This window comes from Salvelinus alpinus, chromosome 20 (genome assembly GCF_045679555.1).
Source record: "Salvelinus alpinus chromosome 20, SLU_Salpinus.1, whole genome shotgun sequence".
Taxonomy (NCBI): Eukaryota; Metazoa; Chordata; class Actinopteri; order Salmoniformes; family Salmonidae; genus Salvelinus; species Salvelinus alpinus.
The window spans coordinates 43,517,195-43,539,538 of record NC_092105.1 but is presented as its reverse complement, the minus strand read 5'-3'; the positions used below and the strand labels follow the sequence as shown (position 1 = coordinate 43,539,538).

At 44.1% G+C, this 22,344-nt stretch overlaps 1 protein-coding gene across 5 annotated transcripts in view; it reads right to left on the bottom strand.

Moving 5' to 3' along the window:
- The window catches only part of LOC139546945 (kalirin-like), a 258,891-nt gene that overhangs the window by 48,090 nt on the left and 188,457 nt on the right, over positions 1 to 22,344 (bottom strand). For all 5 annotated transcript variants that reach the window (XR_011669290.1, XM_071355934.1, XM_071355937.1 and 2 more), the window contains exons 27-33: positions 16,900 to 16,989; positions 16,432 to 16,524; positions 14,741 to 14,852; positions 14,110 to 14,300; positions 11,970 to 12,071; positions 11,359 to 11,501; positions 10,754 to 10,856 (exon numbers count right to left, since the gene is read on the bottom strand). Coding sequence is in view for 4 of the 5 variants with exons in the window: in XM_071355934.1 (XP_071212035.1) it covers positions 10,754 to 10,856; positions 11,359 to 11,501; positions 11,970 to 12,071; positions 14,110 to 14,300; positions 14,741 to 14,852; positions 16,432 to 16,524; positions 16,900 to 16,989 (834 nt within the window). In the remaining variant the exon portion in view is untranslated. The remainder of the gene's footprint in view (positions 1 to 10,753; positions 10,857 to 11,358; positions 11,502 to 11,969; positions 12,072 to 14,109; positions 14,301 to 14,740; positions 14,853 to 16,431; positions 16,525 to 16,899; positions 16,990 to 22,344) is intronic.

Below are 22,344 nucleotides of genomic sequence, written 5' to 3'. Positions count from 1 at the left end.
GTCCAGGTGGGATAGGGCAGTGTGCAGCGTGATGGCGATTGCGTCGTCTGTGGACCTGTTGGGGCGGTACGCAAACTGAAGTGGGTCTAGGGTGTCAGGTAGGGTGGAGGTGATATGGCGGCAATACAGATTTTTACTTATGCAGGAAAATAAAGGTAATGCATGCGATATCAGAAATTGTGTAATGTGATTATTTTCAAGCTACAATATTGTCATATAATTATAAGGCTCAGCTTCCCTGCCCCCAATCCTAACTTTAACCATTAGTGGGGAAAATACAAAACTGACCCAAGATCAGTGTCAACAGGCAGGGAACACAACATGTGAATAGTGCCGAGAAGATACCCCCATCACGTATTACAGAGACAGAGCAGAGCTGACCTAGTCCTCAACATGGGAACTTTAGCTTTCCCTCTGCACAAAGTTGGGACCTGTGGTTGGTGCCATATAACAATGCCATTGTCGATAAAGAGCTTTTCAGAAGGATCTGTATTCCATCCTCCTACCAAAATCAAAACAACCTCCATGTGTTCCAAAGCCAACAGAACATCTGTGAACTCACAAAGTGGTGTGTCTTAGAGTGAAACTGTACTCCAAGGAGTTTATTGTACAAAAACAAACAGCCCATAGAAGAATCCCTCGTTAGTATAGTGATAAATACTTGTTACTACATCCAATAACTGTTTTGTGGTGGGCTCCTGGAAAAACCTTGTACGATCAGTTCATTTTATACTGAATAGCAGCACAGATGATCTCCACATGATTACCTCTGTCCAACGAGTGGAATAACAGCTGGCAGTAACTTCATTATCATGAAATATGATTGGTACTGGAAGGTTAAGGGAGAGCAAAAGTAGTGCACTATTACAGGGAATTAGGGTGCCATTTGGGATGGGCCTAAGGAGTATGGTTGAAGCATTATATTCAAACACCACTTGAGAGTACCGACAAACAAATGAAAAGGCCCATGCAGTAAAATGTATCCCAAACAGGACACACTGTACCTCCTATGCTTGACATGGCAAAGAACACCAACTTTTGTTTGAGAGATTACCCAATTTGGAAAACCCCGAAACATTAGGACCGGAGTCAAATCATAATGTTAGTGCCACCTCAAGTAATGACAGTAGTTGCAACCTGCTTAAATAACACAGCAAGGAGAACATTTGCCTCCTGCGTGTTGTGATGCAGAACGAGAGACACAGAGAGAGAGAGAGCAAGAAGGGGAGAGAGAGAGAGAGAGCGAGAGCAAGAAAGACCAAGAGAACAGTCTGGGTTTAAATAGCAGTTAGTTTCCAGTGTGGCTGTCGGAGCCGTGCCGTCTAAGGGGAACAGGAAATGGTAGTGTCTGAGTTTCCAGAGCTGTGGGGGAACCTGTCCAAGCAGACTGTTTCATCATCATAGGGCTTTTATATAGAAAATAGCTGCTATTTCAGTCACTTCGAGGGGTTTGGGTAAAGACAGAGGAGAAACAGAGGCAAATAACCCACCAAATGATTACCAACAACGCTTGTGACATGCCTTTTTCCAGCTGTTGATTAGTTGAATGAATCATCAACACTTTCCAAGTCAGGCTGTGGTAATCAACTACTGTGTCTGTGAAATCCGGCAATCTTGTTCATCAAAAGGTCATTGCACGCCAAGCAACAGCTCTACAATATGGTAAGATTCAGTGCAAGCATTCCCAATTAATAAATCATAACAATACTCAACATCTCCAACAGTTGGATAATGAAAGTACTAAAAGTTAACTAAATCAGGGTCCTCTGAATGCAATGGCTGTTCCAAACACCAACCTCGGCCCTGGTCAAAAGTAGTGCACTAACTAAACTCAGCAACAAAAAAAAACGTCCTCTCACTGTCAACTGCGTTTATTTTCAACAAACTTAACATGTGTAAATATTTGTATGAACATAACAAGGTTCAACAACTGAGACATAAACTGAACAAGTTCCACAGACATGTGACTAACAGAAATTGAATAATGTGTCCCCGAACAAAGGGGGGGTCAAAAGTAAGTCAGTATCTGTTGTGGCCACCAGCTGCATTAAGTACTGCAGTGCATCTCCTCCTCATGGACTGCACCAGATTTTCCAGTTCCTTCTGTGAGATATTACCCCACTCTTCCACCAAGGCTCCTGCAAGTTCCCCGACATTTCTGGGGGGAATGGCCCTAGCCCTCACCCTCCGATCCAACAGGCCCCAGACGTGCTCAATAGGATTGAGACCGTGCTCTTCGCTGGCCATGGCAGAACACTGACATTCCTGTCTTGCAGGAAATCACGCATAGAATGGCTGGTGGCATTGTCATGCTGGAGTGTCATGTCAGGATGAGCCTGCAGGAAGGGTACCACATGAGGGAAGAGGATGTCTTCCCTGTAACGTACAGAGTTGAGATTGCTTGCAATGACAACAAGCTCAGTCCGATGACGCAATGACACACCGCCCCAGACCATGACGGACTCTCCACCTCCAAATCGATCCCGCTCCAGAGTACAGGCCTCAGTGTAATGCTCATTCCTTCGACGATAAACGCAAATCTGACCATCACCCCTGGTGAGACAAAACCGTGACTCGTCAGTGAAGAGCACTTTTTGCCAGTCCTGTCTGGTCCAGCGACGGTGGGTTTGTGCTCATAGGTAACGTTGTTGCCGGTGATGTCTGGTGAGGACCTGCCTTACAACAGGCCTACAAGCCCTCAGTTCAGCCTCTCCCAGCCTGTTGCGGACAGTCTGAGCACTGATGGAGGGATTGTGCGTTCCTGGTGTAACTCGGGCAGTTGTTGTTGCCATCCTATACCTGTCGCGCAGGTGTGATGTTCGGATGTACCGATCCTATGCAGGTGTTGTTACACGTGGTCTGCCACTGCAAGGACGATCAAGCTGTCCTTCAGGTCTCCCTGTAGCGCTGTTTTAGGCGTCTCACAGTACGGACATTGCAATTTATTGCCCTGGCCACACCTCCAGTCCTCATGCCTCCTTGCAGCATTTTTTAAATGTATTTTTATTTCACCTTTATTTAACCAGGTAGGCTAGTTGAGAACAAGTTCTCATTTGCAACTGTGACCTGGTCAAGATGAAGCATAGCAATTCGACACATACAACAACACAGAGTTACACATGGAATAAACAAAACATAGTCAATAATACAGTAGAACAAAAGAAAACAAAAAGTCAGTGAGTGCAAATGAGGTAAGATAAGGGAGTTAAGGCAATAAATAGGCCATCGTGGCGAAGGAATTACAATATAGCAATTAAACACTGGAATGGTAGATGTCCAGAAGATTAATGTGCAAGTAGAGATACTGGGGTGCAAAGGAGCAAGATAAATAAATAAATACAGTATGGGGATGAGGTAGGTAGATAGCCCATCTGTAAACAGACCATCTATGTACAGGTGCAGTGATCTGTGAGCTGCTCTGACAGCTGGTGCTTAAAGCTAGTGAGGGAGATATGACCCTCCAGCTTCAGAGATTTTTGCAGTTCGTTCCAGTCATTGGCAGCAGAGAACTGGAAGGAAAGACGACCAAAGGAGGAATTGGCATTGGGGGTGACCAGTGAGATATACCTGCTGGAGCGCGTGCTACGAGTGGGTGCTGCTATGGTGACCAGTGAGCTGAGATAAGGCGGGGCTTTTCCTAACAGAGACTTGTAGATAACCTGTTGCCAGTGGGTTTGGCGACGAGTATGAAGTGAGGGCCAACCAACGAGAGCGTACAGGTCGCAATGGTGGGTAGTGTATGGGGCTTTGGTGACAAAACAGATGGCACTGTGATAGACTGCATCCAGTTTGTTGAGTAGAGTGTTGGAGGCTATTTTATAGATGACATCACCGAAGTCGATAATCGGTAGAATGGTCAGTTTTACGAGGGTATGTTTGGCAGCATGAGTGAAGGATGCTTTGTTGCGATATAGGAAGCCAATTCTAGATTTAATTTTGGATTGGAGATGCTTAACGGGAGTCTGGAAGGAGAGTTTAGTCTAACCAGACACCTAGGTATGTGTAGTTGTACACGTATTCTAAGTCAGAGCCGTCCAGAGTAGTGATGCTGGACGGGTCGAGCAGGTGCGGGCAGTGATCGGTTGAATAGCATGCATTTAGTTTTACTAGCATTTAAGAGCAGTTGGAGGCCACGGAAGGAGAGTTGTATGGCATTGAAGCTCGTCTGGAGGTTAGTTAACACAGTGTCCAAAGAGGGGCCAGAAGTATACAGAATGGTGTCGTCTGCGTAGAGGTGTATCAGAGAATCACCAGCAGCAAGAGCAACATCATTGATGTATACAGAGAAGAGAGTCGGCCCGAGGATTGAACCTTGAGGCACCCCCATAGAGACTGCCAGAGGTCCGGACAACAGGCTATCCGATTTGACACAATGAACTCTATCTGAGAAGTAGTTGGTAAACCAGGCGAGGCAATCATTTGAGAAACCAAGGCTGTCGAGTCTGCCAATTAGAATGTGGTGATTGACAGAGTCGAAAGCCTTGGCCAGGTCGATGAATACGGCTGCACAGTAATGTCTCTTATCGATGGCGGTTATGATGTCGTTTAGGACTTTGAGCGTGGCTGAGGTGCACCCATGACCAGCCCTGAAACCAGATTGCATAGCGGAGAAGGTACGGTGGGATTCAAAATGGTTGGTAATCTGTTTGTTAACTTGGCTTTCGAAGACCTTAGAAAGACAGGGTAGGATAGATATGTCTGTAGCAGTTTGGGTCTAGAGTGTCACCCCCTTTGAAGAGGGGGATGACCGCGGCAGCTTTCCAATCTTTGGGAATCTCAGATGATACGAAAGAGAGGTTGAACAGGCTAGTAATAGGGGTGCCTAAGCATGCCTAAGGCATGTTCACGCTGATTAGCAGGGACCCTGGGCATCTTTCTTTTGGTGTTTTTCAGAGTCAGTAGAAAGGCCTTTTTAGTGTCCTAAGTTTTCATAACTGTGACCTTAATTGCCTACCGTCTGTAAGCTGTTAGAGTCTTAACGACCGTTCCACAGGTGCATGTTCATTAATTGTTTATGGTTCATTGAACAAGCATGGGGAAAAAGTGTTTAAACCCTTTACAATGAAGATCTGTGAAGTTATTTGGATTTTTACGAATTATATCTGAACGACAGGGTCCTGAAAAAAGGGACGTTTGTTTTTTGCTGAGTTTAGATAATAGGGTGGGTTTTGGGGCACAGTATATGTATAACCCTGCTTTTGAGAGCCAAGTAGACAGCTTTGACCCCCCCACAGAAAATAAAGAGCATGTTTTAGAGGTCTCTTTACATCAGATAGCTGCAAAAGATTAAACATGGGGCCCTGGATTAAAGTAGTGCACTATACTTGGAATAGCATGCCATTTGGGACATAGATTTAGAGGCTATACGGTAGAATGGAGCTGGCATGACATGTTGGGTCTAAGCTGCAGCAGATGTGACCGGAGCCGTCCATCTCATCTCGGCTGCGTCCCAAATGGCCCATACTCTGGTCAAAAGTACTGCACTATGTAGAGAATAGAGTACCACTTGGGACACAAGCCTTCATCTCATCTCCCCTCGACACCATCTGCAGGGTATTAGGTCACCTTCACCCGGGGGGAGACGGAGACCGTTGCTAAGAGATCTCCAGGTCAACCAGAGATGCGGCCATGCGAAAGGGTACAGGGTACACACGTTAAACAATGCTCAGGGTCATATTCATTAGTGCACACCGTCGCAAAGCGTTTTGCAATGGAACCCAAAAAACATGTTTTTAGTACTGGGCAAGTCCCTCCCTGTTTCTGTCTGTTTTCTTCCATTTTTGTTTATTTTAAAATGTTATTATGATTCATAAGAATGTCTGGGAGTCCATTGAAGAACAAACGTAACACATAGGCCTATAAGTTATATATAATTGACAGACTGACTATATTCAAACTTAACTGAATTGGAACTAGGCCTATTACAGTAGACAATTACAGTAGACAGGGTATCCATGAGGGGGGAAAATATCAATGCCATATTATTTTGTACTCCTGTAGTACTCAGGATGTTTCGGAGACTAGTGTTGATCTCATTTTGAATATCAGCCGAGCGCTGCCTACAAAAAAAACTTTTCAGTCATAAAGACACACGCCTGTTGCATAGTCATGTCAACAAAGCCTCACTCACTCTCCTACAGTCAGACAATATAAAATGACTTACAGACCTGGGTTCAAATTGAAATCTTGATCGTTTCCTTTAGCCTGCCTAGAGAGCAGGCTTTACACCAGGGGCAGTCAACTCAATTCAATCGAGGGACGATTTTTGTTTTCGAGCTGATGGTCGGGGGGCCGAAGCATAATTAAAAGAAGGTGTACGAAGCAAATTGACCACAAATAAGCCCAAAAATAGATTGTATTAGAAAATAACACACTTCATACCTTGATTACATTAAAGACAGATTTCCTATATTAAAAGAAGTCTTGGTGATTTACAGTATTTTCTTTTTAGTAAAAACCACAATCCTCTCTGGTTTACATTGTTGGGACTTTTCTAAAATCGGTTCCACCGCAAAAGGCCAGCTTAACCAAGCACAGATGCAGTACTTGAATTGATTTCAAATAGTATTTCAACCAAAGTCTGCGTATACACTCAGTTAAACTAGGTGCATAGCGTAGACAAGACATAAGCCACTATAGGGTTGATCTTTTGCAATCATGTCTTGAGCCAGAGCCATAAAGATCCTATAATTCAACACTATTTGATCAGTTTCTAGAACGAAAATCTTCCTGACCATGTTTTTTCTTTTTGTCACGTTGCTAGGATGCCAAGATCCACTCCAGAGAGATGCAACTGGATCTTCAGAACGTCAGTAGGTCAGTCAGTACCATCTCATTGAGGCAGTTAACTTAATAGCCTGCTTCCTGTGTCGACTGGCCTAGCCAGCCCTCACAGTTTAACCAGCAATCTGCTCTACTACTGGGACGTGGGGGAAGGAACTCCCTTTCAACACAGCAATGTGCTTCTGCTCCTTTAGCCATCTGACGCTAGCCACATGAACACATCTCGTGTGACTACAATACGACTCCAATGAATGATATTTCCTATGTGGTGACATACGGTATATATATATATATATTTCTCTACTTTGGTGAATATGTGGAGGCTATATATACTACTTGTGTATATAGCCCACGCCCCCCCCCCAAGTTGCTTCTGCTCCTTTAGCCATCTGACGCTAGCCACATGAACACATCTCGTGTGACTACAATACGACTCCAATGAATGATATTTCCTATGTGGTGACATACGGTATATATATATATATATTTCTCTACTTTGGTGAATATGTGGAGGCTATATATACTACCATGTACAGTTATGACTCTCACATGTGTGACTCAGACATTAGAATTACAATCTTAAAAAGTTGAAGATCAAGCAAAACATAAAATCAATAGATTTGGCAAAAACAGCACAGTAGACATCTGGCAGGACACAGTTTAAAATGACAAATGACCCGTAGCCTATCCAAAACGCTCTCTAGATGTCAAAGAAGGTCTTTAAAATGTTCTGAGCTACTTTGGGAGAAAAGCTAGGGTCTGGTTACTTACGTGACTGCTCTCCTTGAAAAGTTTAAAGCTCATCCACTTTGGCATGGTGTCTCTTTGCTCTGCTATCTCGGTCTGTGCTGCAGAGTTAAGCTCAGTTCAAGCTCTTTCCTTTGATTGGCTGAACCAGACAGGGAGACAGGCAGTGTTATTATGACCCTGTCGTCTCCACTACTCATAGAAAGCTTGTGGTTGTTGTCTTCACGGGTCCCAACCGGGTACGAAATTCTGTTGTTGACCCTCGACAGAAAGGCTTCTGTTTGATTGTCATTGGGTCTCGGGTCTATCAAATGTATATACCAGAGACCCGATGACAATCAAACAGGGCCCAACCCAGACCAGAGGGTCAACGTTCGGGTCGGGTCCAGGTTAATCGGGTCCTACTTGGACCCATGAAGAACTCTAACACAGGCTTACTATGAGTAGTAGACACGACGGGTCATAATAACACACTACTGCATGTGTGCACCCAACCAAGGATCAGCATAGCCTATAGCATATTTATTTCATGCTAATAAAGGTGAATTTACTGTCTTATAGAAGGCCTAGCCAACATATAAAGACCCATTTGTTAAGCAGAAGAGCAACTTGGGGGGGGGGCGTGGGGTAGCATGTGTGTGTTGTGGAGAGAGAAAGTGTGTGTCTGAGAGACAGAGGGAAGGTGTGGCATATATTCCTGCAGCACAGCTAAGCCCAAATTGAACCACAGTTGTCCTTCCTTGAGAGGAAACACACACACAGAAAGAGAGAGAGAGCGAGAGAGAGAGAGAGACAGAGAGAGAGACAGAGATAACCCGCATCTCCCATCCGAGGAGCACGAGGCCAGTCTCATGACTGGCGGATACAGCGGTGGCGATTGGAGAACAGCTTCATTATATGGTGAGCCGGGGATGAAGGAGGGGATAAAATAGATTTGATTTAGTCAACGTACAGTAATGAAGAGAGGCACAACCTTGGTTTAGGGAATGAGCCGACAACACATCCATGTGATGTGCAGCATGAGGGACAGAGGACAAACACACCCATGTGAACTCTGTCGTAAAAACACAGCAAAGTAGAAGCACACCACTGGAAATGCTTTCCTAGCTGCTTTCTTTGTAATTGTTAGCCATATATACACCGCACATGAGTTGGAGACAGACGGCAGCTAGACAAGCCCAGGAAACAGCCTAGGGCGTGCATCCCAAATGGCACCCTAGTTACTATACACTTTGACCAGGGCCCACAGGAAATAGGGTGTCATTTAAGATGCAGCCTAGCTGTTCCATCTCCATGCAGGGAGAAAAACAAATCCTCCCACAGTGACAGTCACAGCAGGGTGGTCGGGTGGGAGCAGAGATATCGTGTCTATCTGTGCGGAGTGGCTAACTGTCAGCTTGGACCAGACGACGACACTGGAAGGGCTTAGAAAGACCACAACAGCACCAGGAAGAGAGTCATTTCCAAGACAAAAACAGGCTGTGGAAAGATTGACATGGCTCGGCCTGAGAGAAAATATCAAGAGAGAGAAAAACCCTCCTGACAGTCAGTCGGTGACACTTGGCGGCTCAAATCAGACCGGGTTTGGTGTTAGGAACTTATTTTTTTTGGCTATTCATAACAGCATGCAACACTGGAATATAGCTTAAGGAAATTGCATTGAACTATAAGGGAGCTCCAGCACTGAGGAATGTCTTTCTGTTTAAAGCCTTCCAAAGAGCAACAAGACAACCCTCCCACCTTGAGAAGGAATGAAATAATAGTGTTATTTAGTTGCGACATCCTCCACCGAGAGAGAAAGCAACACACACACACTCGGCTGTTCCATTAACTTCCCTCAAATCACACCTATTCATCACAAGCTCAACGAGGATTTGCCTGTCACTCTGTTAGGGCAGCCGTTTCTAGAGCCCAGTCTATGTTTCTGCTGTGTGTGGCAGAGTGACATTTAGCGCAGGGGCAAAGTGTGGGCGTACTGTGTGAAAAGGTCACAGGGCATCACAATGGACTGGCCAGGCCACGCTCGCTCTCTCTCTCTGCATGCGTCCCAAATGGCACCCTATTCCCTATTTAGTCCATAGGGCTCTGGTTAAAAGGAGTGCACTATATAGGGAATAAGGTACCATTTGGGAGTTTGGGGATGCAGCTTCTCTCTCTCTCTTTCGTACACCACTCTCCACCCTCCAGAGCAGAGGGAAAATGGGACCCCAGGCCAAGACACCCAAGCCTGGCTGCTCTCCAAGACAACAGAAGGCTGGAGGGCCCAGCTGCAGTGGAGTTGAGCCCAGAGAGAGAGGGAGTGGGTCATAGGGAGGGAAATCTTCCAAAAGTTAAGACAACAACCAGCTTCACAACAACGGTTGAGTTCCTACCCAACTAGGTATTTAACATATCAGCTAAAAACATAATAGATAAAGCAATCTGACGCCCGACTGCACAGTCGATGACGTGGAACGCAACCACTGGTTGATTGACGCAATGCAATGTAGATGTGCAGGAACTCAACCATAATGTTCATCAGTCATGCTAACTACTGCCGGTAGCTAAATTTAACAACTAATTATCGTGGATGCTGTCACTACTGGCCTACATAGACAACTCAAGGTAAGAGGAATTTTACCCAAACATGTAAATTAGATGAACCCTCCCTTTAACTCACACACCTTTTTTTCAAGAGCAAATTAGGAATCAAATGTATCCTTACATTGATTTCAAACAGTCCTTCGTATGTTGCATGAGGGCACATGCCTGCACAAAGCCTGAACAGAGGTTTCATAGTTTCACATGATTGTTTTTCCATCTAACCTACTGGGGAGCCTCAGCTCTAATGGCAGGTCACAGCCCCTGCTTGGAACATAAGAGAGGCCAGGGAAACCCCGATTGTCAATCAGCTGTCCATGGTGACCCACAGGGGGGGCGGAGCTATGAAGGAGCCAATCAATGTCAGCATAATAAAAAAAAAAGTACATATCAGATATTAAAGTCATTCATATTTCACACTTATTTGCTTGATATTGTGTATGGTAAATATTTAATATGTGGACTTATTGCTGTAGGCCTACAGGGAATAAAGAAGATGTTTAGGGCTCATGTTCATAAAGAATCTCAGGATTGGAGTGCTGATCAGTTTTGCCTTTTAGATCATAATGAATAATATGGATATGGGGGACCTGATCCCAAATCAGTACTTATACTTGAGATGTTCCTGCAGATGTCCTCCTACCTTATCACTGTCCACAGTGTTCTGAGAAGTTCTAGAAGCGATGGAGATGGTGTCTGGCTGGCTGCTGCCGTCACCCTGGCTGTCTGCATCCTCACCAGCATCCCTGGATCCGCACACACGCACACACACACACACACACACACACACACACACACACACACACACACACACACACACACACACACACACACACACACACACACACACACACACACACACACACACACACACACACACACCAGTTAGAAGTGAAGTGTCTTATCTCTGTCTGTCTTGATGTTTCTTGAAGAGGGTGTACAGTATCTTATCTTCAGCCATCCAGACCAAATTAAATAGAATGAGTCACACTGATCTATGAAATATACGAACAGAGATTAGATTATAACAAATGTGGGAACTTTATAAATACGCCTACTGACAGTGTTGCTTACGTGGGTGCCTGCCATGGCCGAGTGATAAGGAGTAGGGCGAAGTTGCCCCTAGACACTGATCAGTACACCATTTTCCCCACTAATGGTTAAGGTTAGGATTGGGAGAGAGGAAGCTGATCCCAGATCTGTACCTAGGGGAAACGTCAACCTGGAGCGAGTGCTGGGCCTACTCACCTCTTGCTGTTGTTGCGTGGCTTGGCTGGGGTTTTGGGCATGTGGATGGGCTCCTTCAGCGCCCCCTTGAGGTGGATGATCCTCTCCTGGATCACCTCCCGGATGTTCTTGATCCACTCCTGCTTTGCTTCAATACTGGACGCCTGGGGAGGAGAGTGAGACACATCATATTGATTGGTCTTTTTTTATCCTCTGGCCTCTGGCAAGAGAAGGTGTTGGCGTACAAAGGAGAAAAACTGCAACGTAACCATGAAGGCGTTGCCCTGTAAATGATGCTTTCTGCAAGGCATGGCCCTTACAGCCCCAGTCTTTAGGAAGGGTATATGTCACTTTTTTATGGCCCCTCAATTAGTGTGGGTTTGGCATTGTGACACATGACCTAAAGCTACCTTTCACCCTGTACTGAACCATCTTGAAGATCAGTAGAAGGCAGCTTTAAGGGACCTGCGCCCGTATTCACAAAGTGTCTCAGAGTAGGAGTGCTGATTAAGGATCAGGTCTCACCTGTCCATATATGATCATATTAATTATGATCGAAAAGGGAAAACTGATCCTGGATCAGCACTCCTACTTTGTAATGCTTTCGAGATCAGCAAGAAGCATAGACCTACCTTGAGGACAGTCTTGTTGTCAGATGAGGGGGTCCTTCCAGCCCACAGAGCAAACTTACAGGGGTCCCCTTCAATGTGCTCCGTCACGCCCAGCTCTGATGTCTGGATATGGAGAAGAACAAAATGTCAAGTCTTGAAACTGCTTTTTTATGACTTGGAACCTTCCAAATCATCATATGTTCAGTATATCATTGAATATCATAAAAACGATATACTATAACTATATATCATAAAAACTAATAGCAATGTTCCCTTTCTGAAAAGGAATTTAAGAGGTACATTAAGATACAGTCATAGTAAATCCCACCCAACTTTCCTCTATGTCCCTGTCACAGTAGGTTGGTGGCACCTTAATTGGGGAGGACGAGCTCGAGGTAATGGCTGGAGCGGATTTCCATGTGTTTGATGCCATTCCATTCGCTCTGTTCCAGCCATTATTATGAGCTGTCCTCACCTCAGCAGCCTCCACTGGTCCCTTGGTCCTGGCTGGCTGTGTGTCCCAAATGACACCCCGTTCCCTATATAGTGCACTACTTTAGACCAGGGCCCATAGGGCTCTCACCATAAAGGCTATAGGGTGCCATTTGGAGCGCAACCTGGACACATCTCTTCAGCAGGTCCTATGATTGTAGGTCCTGTCTCTGCCTGGCCGGCTCCCCTCTCTCCACTGGGATTCTCTGCCTCTTACCCTATTACGGGGGCTTACTAGTGCTCCTACATGCCGTCCCTAGGAGAGGTGCGTCACGTCGTGCCAGGCTTTTTTCCCCCGCTATACTCGACATGAGTGGTTTGAGTCACTGAGATGATCTTCCTGTCCGGTTTTGCGCCCCCTCGGCCTCGTGCGGTGGAGGAGATCTCCGTGGGCTATACTCAGCCTTGTCTCAGGGTAGTAAGTTGGTGGTCTGTTGACATCCCTCTAGCGGTGTGGCGGATGCTCTTTGGAAAAGTGGGTGGGGTTATATCCTGCCTGGTAGGCCCTGTCCGGGGTTATCGTTGGACAGGACCCTCTCTCTCTCTCTGTCTCCCTCCCTCTCTCTATCTATCGCACCTGCTGTCTCAACCTCTGAATGCTTGGCTATGAAAAGCCAACTGACATTTACTCCTGAGGTGCTGACCTGTTGCACCCTCTACAACCACTGTGATTATTATCGTCTCTCTAGGTTTCTATGTTTTTAGGCTAGGTTTCTGTAACAAGCACTTTGTGACATCTGCTGATGCAAAAAGGGCTTTATAAACACATTGAATTTGATTTGATTTGGAACAGTTGTTATTGGACACGCACATATGCATATTCATAATTCATGCACAGTGAGAGGAAGCTTTAATTTCCGGACCACGCCATCTGCTCTTTCATGTATTCAACACCTGGCTCTTTTTATTCTCCCTCCCCAGCTTCCTCTAAAACACCCTGAATATACTGTAGCCTATTATACAAGCGGGCAATTAACACCCACCCACACACACACACCACAGTCCAGTCCTGCTTACACATAATGTACATTTTAGTCATTTAGCAGACACTCAATTGAGAGAGACATTTTTTTTTCAAATAAGAAGGCTAAAATATCGACATAAAATGAGCATTGTACGAATCGTAGCACTACAATAGCACAAATACTCTTGCACCCATCCAACGCGCGCGCACGAGCGTGCACACACACAATGGGGGCTTTACACATCTCAGCCAGCAAGCCAAGGCTGGATGCAGATCAAAGGGAATTGGATGGCTAAGCTCTCGGCCCACAGTGTGGGGAAAACATCTCCACTGGCTAAAAGCACCTGCCCTTCCGATCCAACTCCCCATGAGTCTCCGGGACACATGCAAGGCATCACATCCTTCCAGTATTATTAGGTTCACAGCTTGGCCAGCTGGATGATACATTATCTATATGAAAACATCAGTGCTATCTTGAGCGGAATTCCCTTGAAAAGCTGGAACTCCAAACGACTAGATGACCAGTCTCATTCCACAGATGTGTCAAGTCAAGTGCAGATGCATTCCTTCCAAATTGACCTCAGACTTGAACTTTAACTGTAGAGCAGGTAGGGAGGAGGGGAGGGGAGAGGAGAGGGGAGGGGAGAGAACAGAAGAGAAGTTGAAAAAAAGAGGCTAGAAAACGAGTCCAGTCCTAAGTCCTACCAGCAGTTTGCTCTTGAAGGCGTATTTGGTGCGTCCAGCCGAGTCCTTGATCTCCTTGCTGAACACCAGGGAGATCTCGAACAGGAAGAGATGACGGTCCCGGCCCTTCCGGATCAGAGACTTGGGATCCCACACCTGGAACGTGTCCTGGATGAACAGCTCTCCCTGCACATCCAGATTCTCATCGAAACCTGCCGGAGATCACATGGCTCTTTAAATACAGCAATGCAGTACAGACAGTAGAGTTGGGGTCAATTTGAATTGAATTCATTTGAATTATTATGATTAAATTTTTATTCAATTAATTGCTTCTCCTTTTCAATTGATTGAGAAATCATTGAAAATCGATGCCATTTTATTTTGCGATTATTGAATTACTAATGTCAGTTTAGTTCCTGAATTGTCGGACTTCAATTCCAATTACCCCCAACTCTGACAGAGAGACAACCTTACAGCTTTACACTTGTCTACTAGATAGTGTTATTCCATGCTGTGCAGGTCTTACTGCATATTTCCCCACTGTCCCTTAAAGGGATAAGGTTAGTTAGTTTACTTCCACATGAAGTGATGGAACACCCTAGCTAAGGAATTTAGAGAGACGTTTTTAACACAGGCCTCCCTCCTGCTGTACCTTCCAGCATGGCGACGTGCATGGCGTCGTTGGCCCTCTTGGGGACACTAAGCATAACCTCCAGGCCATCCTTAATCTCCCCCTTCCCCTCCTCACAGCAGGTCAGCAGCTCCTGAAACATGGCATTTGGACAATTTTCACCCGTTCCAGTGCGTTGATTACAGTTCCTGGCATGCATGTTAAACACAGAACAACAATTTTTCCCAGCTGGTTATTTTTTTATTATAAAATAAGAGGGCTAAGAACAGTAATTTTGAGAAGACATGTCTGGAAATTGTTTCAACTCTATTTCTTATACCAGACACTGTAAAGGGGCTCTCTGTATGCAAGATACTGTCTACGGCCCAAATGGCACCCTATTCCGTAAGTGCACTATATAGGATAGGGCATAGGGTGCCATTTGGGATGCAAGCCTAAGATACTGCGTGATGAGATTCAGACACATCACTAAGTGCTATTATGAACATATAACACAGAGCTAAGGGCCAAAACACAGGCAGGGGAATCGGACGTCTCTTGGCAAGTCCTTAATGAGATTGATAAGGAAACCCACGTGTACATACTGATGAGATAGAGAGGAAGCGACAGGGGCAGAAAGGAGGGAGGGAAGACAGGGGAGACAGGGAGTGAGATAGTGAGAGAGGGTGTGAGAAGGAAGAGAGAGAGAGAGAGAGAGAGAGAGAGAGAGAGAGAGAGAGAGAGAGAGAGAGAGAGAGAGAGAGAGAGAGAGAGAGAGAGAGAGAGAGAGAGAGAGAGAGAAAGAGAGAGAGAGAGGGGTAGAAGTGGAAGAATGCTTTGATGTTCCATATTTCCTGGGGGAAGTGGCCTGGATGATAAGAGGCCCAGTTTCCTCCTTGTCCGAATCACAAATGGCACCCTATAACCTATATACAGTCATGACCAAAATTATTGGCACCCTTGAAGATGAACAAAAAAAAGACTGTATAAAATAAATAATACAAAATACTGAGCCATATTGTATCCCCCCAAAAATAATACTTATATTAATACAAATGCTCAGAGAAAAATATTTTGTTTAACAGAAAATAAATATAAGTTTTTTCTCTCAAAAAGATATGGATCAAAATGATTGACACTCCTGTTTTCAATACTCTAGCACCCTCCCCTGCTAGGGTAATGGCACTGAGACTTTTTCTAAAATGTTTTATGAGATTGGAGAACACGTCAGGAGGGATCTTAGACCATTCCTGCATACAGAATCTTTCCAGATCCTTGATATCCTTTGTCTTCTCTTATGAACTGCCCTTTTCAATTCAAACCACAGGTTTTAAATGGTGTTCAAGTCCAGAGACTGAGATGGCCATTGCAAAATGTTGATTTTGTGGTCAATTAACCATTTCTTTGTGGATTTTGATGTCTGCTTGGGGTTATTGTCTTGCTGGAAAATCCACTTGCGGCCAAGATTCAGCCTCCTGGTAAAGGCAACCAGGCTTTTGGTTAAAATGTCCTGGTACTGGGTAAAGTTCATGATGCCGTTGACCTTAACAAGCACCCCAGGACCAGTGGAAGAAAAATAGACCCATAATATCAATGATCTACCACCATATTCTACAGTAGGTATGGGGTTATTTGCACCCTTCTTTCAACGCAAAATCCACCACTGGTGTGCGTGGCCAAAGAGCTTTATTTTCATTTGGGACGCAGACCTTCTCTCCCATCATGTTCCCTACCTTGAGGAGAAGCTGGTACTTAGTGATCCTCTGCACTGGCTTGATAAGGTACGAGGAGATGGAGTTGGCCAATCCGTGTCGCTGCTGGATTTCCTGCACACAGAATTTACGACATCATGATGACTGAAACATAGTGACGTTGACATTGATATACTTTAATGTGTTCATAGCCTATAATCATGTGTTCATAGCCTATAATCATGTGTTCCTCCCAAGTGGCACACTATTCCCTATGACTATATAGCGCACTACTTTCGACTGGAACCCTATGGCCACCGTTCATAAGTAGTGCACTGTAAAATAAAGAGGGTGCCATTTGGAACGGAAGCCATAAGACTGCGCACTGTAATGCAAAGAGACAAATGGCAGTAAGTAAGCAGAAAAAAGATGACTCCTGTTTAGCGTTGGAATAAATGGCTCATTGGCACCACCTACAGGCAGAAGAGGACAGACAACTCATTCACTTACATCGAAGAAGCTTCCAGCATGCTCCAAGATGAGTTGGCTGGAATCCGGTTTGTTTTTACAGTAATTGACGTACATGTGGAATTTATCAGCCTGAAAAACAGTATGGGAAAATCCTGTCAAATTCAAATGACTAAGCATCTATGTTCTTACATGCATATGGGTCTTTCTATAAACTAGAGTACCTGTGAGCATTTCTTGTAGTGGACAAATGTTTGAAGCTATTACAAGGTCATTAATAATAATTTGCTTTTTTTATGTGAATACATTAAGACATAAAGGGGCAACATAGACACATTCAATATAATTCATTAGTTGAATCAAAACCTGTTTAAACCCTTTCTCATGCTTGGAGTCTTCACAGATTAGCCAGAAATCGTGTGATATAAAACACTACCTTTCTTTCCTTACATTTATGATACTGTTGTTTGTCTTTTAACATTTAACAATTGAAGCATTTAACAGTTGGATTACACATTGAACTTGATGCTGTCATATTGCTCTTGGCCACTATTCTGTATGACAATCTCGAAAGTGCACTGTAACCTTGTAACATCTCCCTATGTTATGGTGTGATAACACATATCCAAAATATTGTATGTGATTGCAAAATCGAATGCTTCCAACAGAGAGTGTGACTTTACCATCATTAATTAAACGGTATGGGGTTCTTCAATAATTCATGCATATTGTTGTTTGAGGCGCAATTCATGTCCAGCTGCACTGTAAGACGTTTCTGTAATTTCAACAGCAAAACACTGTAGAATGCACAGTAAAATACTGTAGATTGCACTGCATTATGGGTGAAATGCAAAACAACTGTTTAAAAAATATAGAATTATTTAACCTTTATTTAACTAGGCAAGTCAGTTAAGAACAAATTCTTATTTACAATGACAGCCTACCCCGGCCAAACCCTAACCCAGACGACGCTGGGCCAATTGTGCGCTGCCTTATGGGACTCCCAATCACGGCTGGTTGTGATACAGCCTGGAATCGAACCAGGGTCTGTGGTGACTAGTACTGAGATGCAGTGCCTTGGACCGCTGTGCCACTCGGGAGCCCCCCTGTTATTAACTGTAATTGGAAGCCTCCTGTAAAAATGACTCTTACTGTATTTCTTTACAGTATAGTATACATTATTATGCCTACTGTAGATTCAAATGATCAGTTTCACTTACAGGCGCCAACCTTATGCTGCTGGGTGAGACACATGAAGCTCAGACTATTTTAGTAAGTATCTTCTGAAGCAGCTGTGAAGTGAAATAATATTTTCAGCAGCTGCTGAGTAGGTACCTTGACTTGTTTATAAGTATCTTTACTGCTAGCCAGCATTGAATTACTGCATGTTTTCTTAGCTAACCTAGCTGGCTACTGTAGCTAGCTGGCTAACATTAGCTAGAAAAACATCACCCAGATAATAATTGACAAGTGTGTTTTCACCATTACTACAAATAAATGGCTTGTTTCTAGCAGTTCAGAATATATGACTCATATATTACAAGCACAACGGTTTTCTTTTCTGGATTCATGGGCCGCATTTTACACATACCGCTAAACCACATTGTGGGCCGTACTCGCCAGCCACTAAAGCCGATGACTAGCGCACCGGTGAAATGTCGAGCTGACTGCGACCTAAGGTGCAGTGGGCAGCTGTAGCCTATCACAGTGTCACTGGCGGAAACTAGTAACGTGGACAATTTATTTTCCCTCCCAGGATTATATTTCAAGTAGGATGGCAGCCTACATAAGAAATAACTAATATTGGTAGCCATCTAGATGTCACTGTGATATAGTCTACTAGTCAATGGGGAGCAGTGGAGGCTGCTGAGGGGAAGGAAGGCTACTAATAATGACTGGAATAGAGTAATTGGAATGGTATCAAAAACATGCTTTTCATGAGTTTGATACCATTCCATTTACTCCATTCCAGCCATTATTATGAGCCTTCCTCCCCTCAGCAGCCTCCACTGATGGGGAGAGCATGAACGGCAAAAAACACCGGGACACAGTGTCCTCCTCAACCCTGTGTGATCGGGACACAGTGTTCTCCTCAACCCTGTGTGATCGGGACACCGTGTCCTCCTCAACCCTGTGTGATCGGTTCTCTCAGCTCTCAGCTGTGCGACACATGTCATTGTTTTTCAGGCCAGGAGGTTCCATATACCTGCTCCCCGCTAATTTAAACAACATTGTTCCATATATTGTTACAGTATTAGTAAACCTGTTCACTCTTTCATTAGTATGCTGTCTCTCTCATTCTATTCTTTATTTTTCTATGCTTGTCCTAATTAAGAGTGAGAAGAGCTAACAAATCAGAACTGAGGAGGACTGTCATGGAGCCCTTTGAGGACACCTGATGCTGAGCTGACTTCTACTTCCTGGATGCTCTCCTGCCCAACCTACGGTAGTGTGTTTCACTGCCTCAGAACCCCCTTACCCCAAATAGAGTTGCCCCTGATCATAGATCTAGGATTGTGCCCAATCCATATTTTAACTCTATCTCCCTCTCTCGCTTTGTCTCTCTCTCCACCACACCCCAAACACACAGGCACTCAATATAGTTTTTAGATTAGTATTGTAATAATGCTCTTATTTGGTTGCATATGTGTTAACTGTTGTTACTTCTATTGACAATTCTGTTGTTAACTTGTTGTTACCAATTTGAATGAATGTATTTTATGTAAAAATGTATTGTTATTCTTACATTTAGATTTCAGGGAAAATGTCACTGTAAATTGCCTAGTTAAATAAAGGTTAAATAAAGAAATAAATAAAATTACAGCAGGGATGCTGTAATATGTTTGTTTTTTTACAGTAAGGAAAATAGTACTGTGAAAAAGCTAAATCTCTGCTATAAAGCAGAATTACACTATGAAACTGGCAACTCTGGTGCCAGTATAATGCTGTAAATTTACAGGGAAAAGTTTTACAGTGTGTTTAGTTACAAGGGGACATTATCGCGCGACATCAGCCGATTCAGGAAAGGATTTTCTGAATGACAGTCAAGTGATAAAGTGCTAGCGTGATACCGCACGCGATTGAACAAAAACCAAAATGCGTGAAATAATGTTGATCTCGAGGCTTGACGGAACGTATTTGTGTCTATGTTGTTACGGCATTGAAGATAATTAGACTATGTCGTGGACAACATTAAGTCAAGCTTCCCCTAAAATTACGGTCTGTGTACGTTAAAACGGTGCAATTGGGAACGTGAAAACGGTTCGTTTTTTCCATTTTTGAATAGAAATGTGGAATGCCAGTCATTTGTCAAGTACACAGTCAACGCTTCCTGTTCTTTCAAAGTAGGAGTTCACATTTTTAACGCCAGTCTATGAATCTATTAATGAATTGATTAATAGCTGTCCATATGTGCCACAGTGCCAACATAAGGTGAGATTTCTTTCTGCATAAGATGTAGTGTTTATTGAATTATTAATGAACTGCTGTCACTGTAAATTGTTAGCTGACTGAAATATCCTGGCTACCTAGCTAACCATTGGTCATCTTATTCAATGACGCCATAAAGCCAAAACAACAGTATCTATGGTGTCCAGCATACACCTGTGCAAATCTGTGTGTCCAACAAGCAGGTGAGCATTTTTCATGAATCTTGTTCTGGAGGCAGCTCTGCAGAGTGGAAACTAGCTGGCACAGCCACAAAGTCATAAAATCTGATTTTAAACCGAACTTTAACCCTAACCTTAACCACTACTAACCTTAATGTCTAACCTTTAACTTAAATTAAGAGCAAAAAGCACAATTATTTTCATGAATTTTTACAATATAGCCAGTTTTGACTTTGCAGCTTATCTAAGGGGAAATTGCTCAGTTCTGCTTCCAGGACAAGACTCATGACAATTAAACGTCAACCTCTGTCCAGCAATGGAGTGAAACATCCAATCAATGCCTCAAGTGTTGTGCTGAAGGTCCACCACAAACGCAAAGGGTGGTGGGGTCCTGTCCAGAAACAACCCCTAGCTAACCCCTACCCTTAGACACTAGTGGAGATCTGAGAGGATTGGACAGGTGTAAGCAATACCCCCAACATTACATCAAGCATATCAGAGGGTAAGATGGAGCTCTCACCATGTCACCACCTGGCTCAAATAGCCGACCAATCAGCCTGTTACTAACACTTAGTAAACTTTTGGAAAAAAATGTATTTGACCAGATACAATGCTACATTACTGTAAACAAATTGACAACAGATTTTCAGGACATTCAACAAGCACGGCACATACACAAATGACTGATGATTGGCTGAGAGAAATTGATAATAAAAAGATTGTGGGAGCTGTTTTGTTAGACTTCAGTGCGGCTTTTGACATTATCGATCATAGCCTGCTGATGGAAAAACGTATGTGTTATGGATTTACACCACTTGCTATATTGTGGATAAAGAGTTTACCCGTCTAACAGAACACAGAGGGTCTTCTTTAATGGAAGCCTCTCCAACATAATCCAGGTAGAATCAGGAATTCCCCAGGGCAGCTGTCTAGGCCCCTTACTTTTTAAAATCTTTATGAATGACATACCACTGGCCTTGAGTAAAGCCAGTGTGTCTATGTATGCAGATGACTCAAAACTATACATGTCAGCTACTACATCGAAGTGAAATCACTGCAACACTTAACAAAGAGCTGCAGTTCGTTTCAGAATGGGTGGAAAGAAATAACTTAGTCCTAAATATTTCAAAAACAATAAGCATTGCATTTGGGACAAATCATTCACTAAAAACTAAACCTCAACTAAATCTCAAGTTGAGGTTTGGACCTTGGCCAGGGAGGTGACCAAGAACCTGATGGTCACTCTGACAGAGCTACAGAGTTCATCTGTGGAGAACCTTCCAGAAGGCCAACCATCTCTGCCACTTTCCACCAATTAGACCTTTATGGTAAAGTGGCCAGACGGAAGTCACTCCTCAATAAAAGGCACATGACAGCCCGCTTGGAGTTTGCCAAAAGGCACCTAAAGGACTCTCAGACCATGAGAAACAAGATTCTCTGGCCTGATGAAACAAAGATTGAACTCTGGCCTGAATGCCAAGTGTCACGTCTGGAGGAAACCTGACACCATCCCTACAGTGAAGCATGGTGGTAACAGCACCATGCTTCACTGTAGGGATGGTGTCAGGTTTGTGGGGAAGTATTTCAGCGGTAGGGACTTGGAGACTAGTCAGGATCGAGGGAAAGCTGAACGGAGCAAAAAGATCCTTGGAGAAAACCTGCTCCAGAGTGCTCAGGACCTCAGAGTGGGGCGAGTGTTCACCTTCCAACAGGACAATGACCCTAAGCACACAGCCAAGACAACGCAGGAGTAGCTTTGGGACAAGTCTCTGAATGTCCTTGAGTGGCCCAGCCAGAGCCTGGACTTGAACCCGATCGAAAATCTCTGGAGAGACCTGAAAATAGCTGTGGAGCGACTCTCCCCATCCAACCTGACAGA